The 4,027-nt window shown below is 46.7% G+C and overlaps 1 protein-coding gene across 1 annotated transcript; it reads right to left on the bottom strand.

The window, feature by feature from the left end:
• Positions 1 to 1,665: 1,665 nt before the first annotated feature.
• Positions 1,666 to 2,650, bottom strand: LOC123134488 (keratin-associated protein 10-1). The gene has a single exon (XM_044553739.1). It carries the CDS (start codon positions 2,521 to 2,523, stop codon positions 1,990 to 1,992), a length of 534 nt encoding a protein of 177 aa, XP_044409674.1. The 5' UTR covers positions 2,524 to 2,650; the 3' UTR covers positions 1,666 to 1,989.
• Between the last annotated feature and the right edge of the window lie 1,377 nt (positions 2,651 to 4,027).

The following is a 4,027-nucleotide window of genomic DNA, read 5'->3' as shown; positions in this document are numbered from 1 at the left end:
AATATTATCTCACTTTATGTTGGGGATATTGCTTATCGGGAACTTATCGGTCGACCCAGAATAAGGGGTAAATCGACCCGTTTATTGGCATATCGGCCGATTTATCACCATATCGGGTGATTTATCGGCCGATTTATCTTATCGGTCAGACACCGGTAAGCGATAAATCGGCCGATTTATCGAAATATCGGAAGATATCTTGAACAGTTAGTTTAAATCTTTCAGAGGACCGACTACGGTCACTTAAAATTCCCTGACGCCTACCACATCCATCTAATAATAAGGGTAAAGCTACATCTACGTAATATTTCTTTCGTACCCTATGTATATCTCATTTGGCAACTTTTTATTGTCTTCACTAGCAAAAGAGCCCGTGCGTTGCAACGGGAGAAAAAAAATAACACACACACACATTCTTAACTCAACAACAATCACTCAAAACCACAATAGGTCCATCTTCTTTTGTTTTTGCGAGGCATCATATTTGTTTTGCCGCTTATCCTCCTTCTCACCCTCGCCGGCGATGGCCTCGGTGTTCACACAAAACAACAAAAAACGTGTGTTGAATATGGTTAATCCTAAGGCGTCTCTCTGTCCTTCTCTCCTCCCTCTCCCTCTCTCTCCCCCCCCCCCTCTCTCTCTCTCGCTTTCTCTCACTCTCGCGATAAGAAATCTGTTGTTTTTCCTTGCGACATTTTTCAGAGGTATGCACGCGTAGTTATCGATGTTTTCTTTTCCGTATATGGTTATAGTGGGGTATTTATTTGCAATCCGGATCACCGCCGGTATGAAAAAACGGATCTTGCGCTATAAATTACAAGTTTGCTTCCATAACAATATTTTAAAAATATTTAACAGGTAAAATTAACATCATATTTAGATTCCACACATTTGTCTTATAAAATTTTATATATAATATGTTAAAATCGAAGTTACGGTTTAAAAGATATAGATAATTTAGAAAATCATTTGGTTTGACTCAAATATATTCTAAAATAATATTTAAAAATACTTAACAGGTAAAAATAATCTCATATTCATATTCTACATATTTTTCTAATCAAATTTCATATATAACATGTTCAAATCGGAGTTGCGGTTTAAAAGATATGGATAATTTTAAAAAGCATTTGTTTGACTTAAATATGATCCGCGGATGAATTACCTAAAATATCAGGGGGGTTTCAAAAAATGTAAAATAACGGTTTGGGTGTGACTTAAATCCGGACGGCGGGTTGATTTCAAGAAAAGACATAAACTTTTGTGTAAAATACGAAAATAACGCTTCGTTTTTACTTAAAACAGGACTGCGGATTGAATTCTTTGAAATAGAGGAATTTTTCTGAAAAAATGCCATGACGGACGAAAGGAATCATATTTGCTTTATTATTATTAGGTAGAGATTTGGGCACATGGGCCCACCCCGAAAATTGTGTGTGTGTGGGGGGGGGGGGGTGTTAATTAGTGAGGAAGGAAATTATGTAAGGTAATTTTGCTCTCTTTTTAATCATGAATCGCAAGCCCACGATAGAGCACTGACGTCTTTTGATCATCTCTTGAGTCGGTGGTCTAACTTTTTCTCTTTTTTATGGCTCAGTAGCAACGCACGTGCATCATCCTAGTTAGAAATAACCCTCTCAAGAGAGAAAAATTACTAGAGAATGCTAAAAAAATGTGACATTAAACTAATAAACTGGCAATGATAACCCCCAAACAGCACAGCAACGCGCGCGTTTGCTTCTACCACATATTACATGCCCATAGACGCTGTATGGGATCCATCCCCTTATTTTGAAGCAACTGCTGCAACAGAAGCCTAGACGAACTACTAAAACAACAACGACGACGACCGACATGACAACCCTGGACGAAATCTAAAACAACAATCGCGATGACCGACACGACATGACATGTAACCAAGAAAGGGGAAGTGCGTGGAACGTGTGCCTCCGCTCTCCCTCCGCTTGAACTCGACTAACTCGCTAGCAGCTACTGCTTCTGGTGCGCGCATCCCGTCTCGCAGTCTTGGAGCCCGCCACAACTTATGGGGTCCCCCTGGCATGTTTCCCTGCACTTGTTAACGCAGGACAGGCACTTCGCCTTGGTTGGGCCGCAAATGTCCTTCGCCGGGGGGTGGCTCGACGTCTGTATCGCGCATCCCGGCTCGCAGTACATGGTCATACGGCACTGCGTCGGGTCCCGGCGGCATCTATCCCCGCACTTCTTCACGCAGGCCTGGCACTTCGCGTTGGCTGGGGCACAAGTGCCACTCTCCCGCGGCGGCGGCGGCGGCGGGGGGCTCGACGTCTGTTGCGCGCATTTCGGCCCGCACAGGAGGGTCGCACGACACTGGGTCGGGTCCCGCCGGCAGGGCTCCACGCACTTGTTATAGCAGGCCAGGCACTTTGCGTCGCCTGGGGCGCAGCTGGTCGGCGGCGCCGGCGTGGCCGTGGGGAGCAGCTGGCCGGCGAACAGGAGCAGCGTGCATACGGCCGCCGTCTGGAGCGCCGCGGTGGAGGCCATTGGTCTCAAGAGCAAAGCTTGCAAGTCGCAAGCGAAAGTGAGCAAAGCTTGCTGGCTACTTAGGGCAGAGCAATGGAGGTGTGTGTCGTGCTGGGCGCTGGCTTGCCATGAGAGCGGAACCGAGGGACTTATTTATAGGCGGCCGGCGAGCGAACGGAGATCTCAGATGGCCAAGAGAAAATAATTCATTAGTCGCACGTTTATATCACGGTCGACCGTGGTATGTCGGCAGGCTCTCTCTATCCTTCACGGTCGAACAGAAGGCTGCTGCATGCATTGCCTGCTCACCCGTGATCGTCACTGCATGAGAGCAGGGGGCGGGGGCCACGACGGGCAGATGCTTGTTTTTCTCTGCGCGGCTTGATGCCACAGAGTGGCGCGGGACCGGTTTCTTTTGTTTTTGTCGGATGTGCTGAATTTTAAAATGGTAGCATGTTTCCTTTTCCCAAATCATGATAGCGGAAGGTCAGAGGTGGAAAAAAAACCCCAGAGGAAATGCTTACTGGGACAAGCGCTATGTGCCATGTTTGCACATCGTCCACACGTCTTGGTCAATGTTAATTCTATTTTGCACGAATCCTAAAATAATCTGTTAGAATCTGAGTGCCACATGAGCATCATCGTGCGTGTGGGCGTTGGAGAGTTGATCCACACACCCCGCAGCACGCGGTTTGCCAGCTGCGCTGTGTCGGTGAACTATTTTCTGCCCACACAGCCACCACATAGTCCACGTGCGTGTGGGCGAACTGTTTTTCGTCCACACGACACTCGTACGTTGTTGGATGGCAACTGCAGTTGCGTGTACGTGGCAACTATGTAAACACACATAACAACTATGATTTGTTGCTAGACGACAATTGCAGTTGCGCGTACATGGCAAACCAGATAAACACACATGACAACTCTGATTAACCATACATGACAACTATGGTTGGACCACACGTGACAACTAGATAAACACACCTGGCAACTATTTGTTTTACCATATGTAGCAAGTAGTTAATAACACACGGCAACTATGGTTTGATTACACGCGGCAACTAACATAAATTAGACACGACAACTATAGTTAACCAAAACAGAGAGAGTTGACATACTTTTACAGCTACATTTGCCATCCCGGATAACTACATCTGCCGTTCCTAATGGCAACTAAATCGTCATCCTGCGGGTACCTAACGTGGCTGCGCCAGAACATGTGGGCATATTTGCTTCGTGCCACACGCGCGGGTGGGCATGAGTAGTAATTGTTGTGCGTGTAGCACAAAGTAGCTGCGCCCACACGTGTGAGCCATTCTAAAGTTCCTCCACACACAGCCCGTGTGGGCTGCCTCCCGCTCACGCCACACAAGGTGTGTGGGCGGATGTCTAGTATGCCACGCGTGTGGGTGTTATCAGTACCCTTCCTTTCTTTTGCCAAATTAGGGCATCTTTAACGTTGATCTGTGAATCGGACTCCGCATCCATTCGCAAATAGGAAGAATCAGTCCGTAGACACGGATGC

Source organism: Triticum aestivum, chromosome 6B, assembly GCF_018294505.1.
Source record: "Triticum aestivum cultivar Chinese Spring chromosome 6B, IWGSC CS RefSeq v2.1, whole genome shotgun sequence".
In the NCBI taxonomy this organism is placed as follows: Eukaryota; Viridiplantae; Streptophyta; class Magnoliopsida; order Poales; family Poaceae; genus Triticum; species Triticum aestivum.
The sequence above is the reverse complement of the archived record's forward strand: the minus strand, read 5'-3'. Positions and strand labels throughout refer to the sequence as shown.

Bases quoted from the DNA above. Each gene is read 5' to 3' on its own strand.
- LOC123134488 (XM_044553739.1), bottom strand. From the start codon at position 2,523: ATGGCCTCCACCGCGGCGCTCCAGACGGCGGCCGTATGCACGCTGCTC.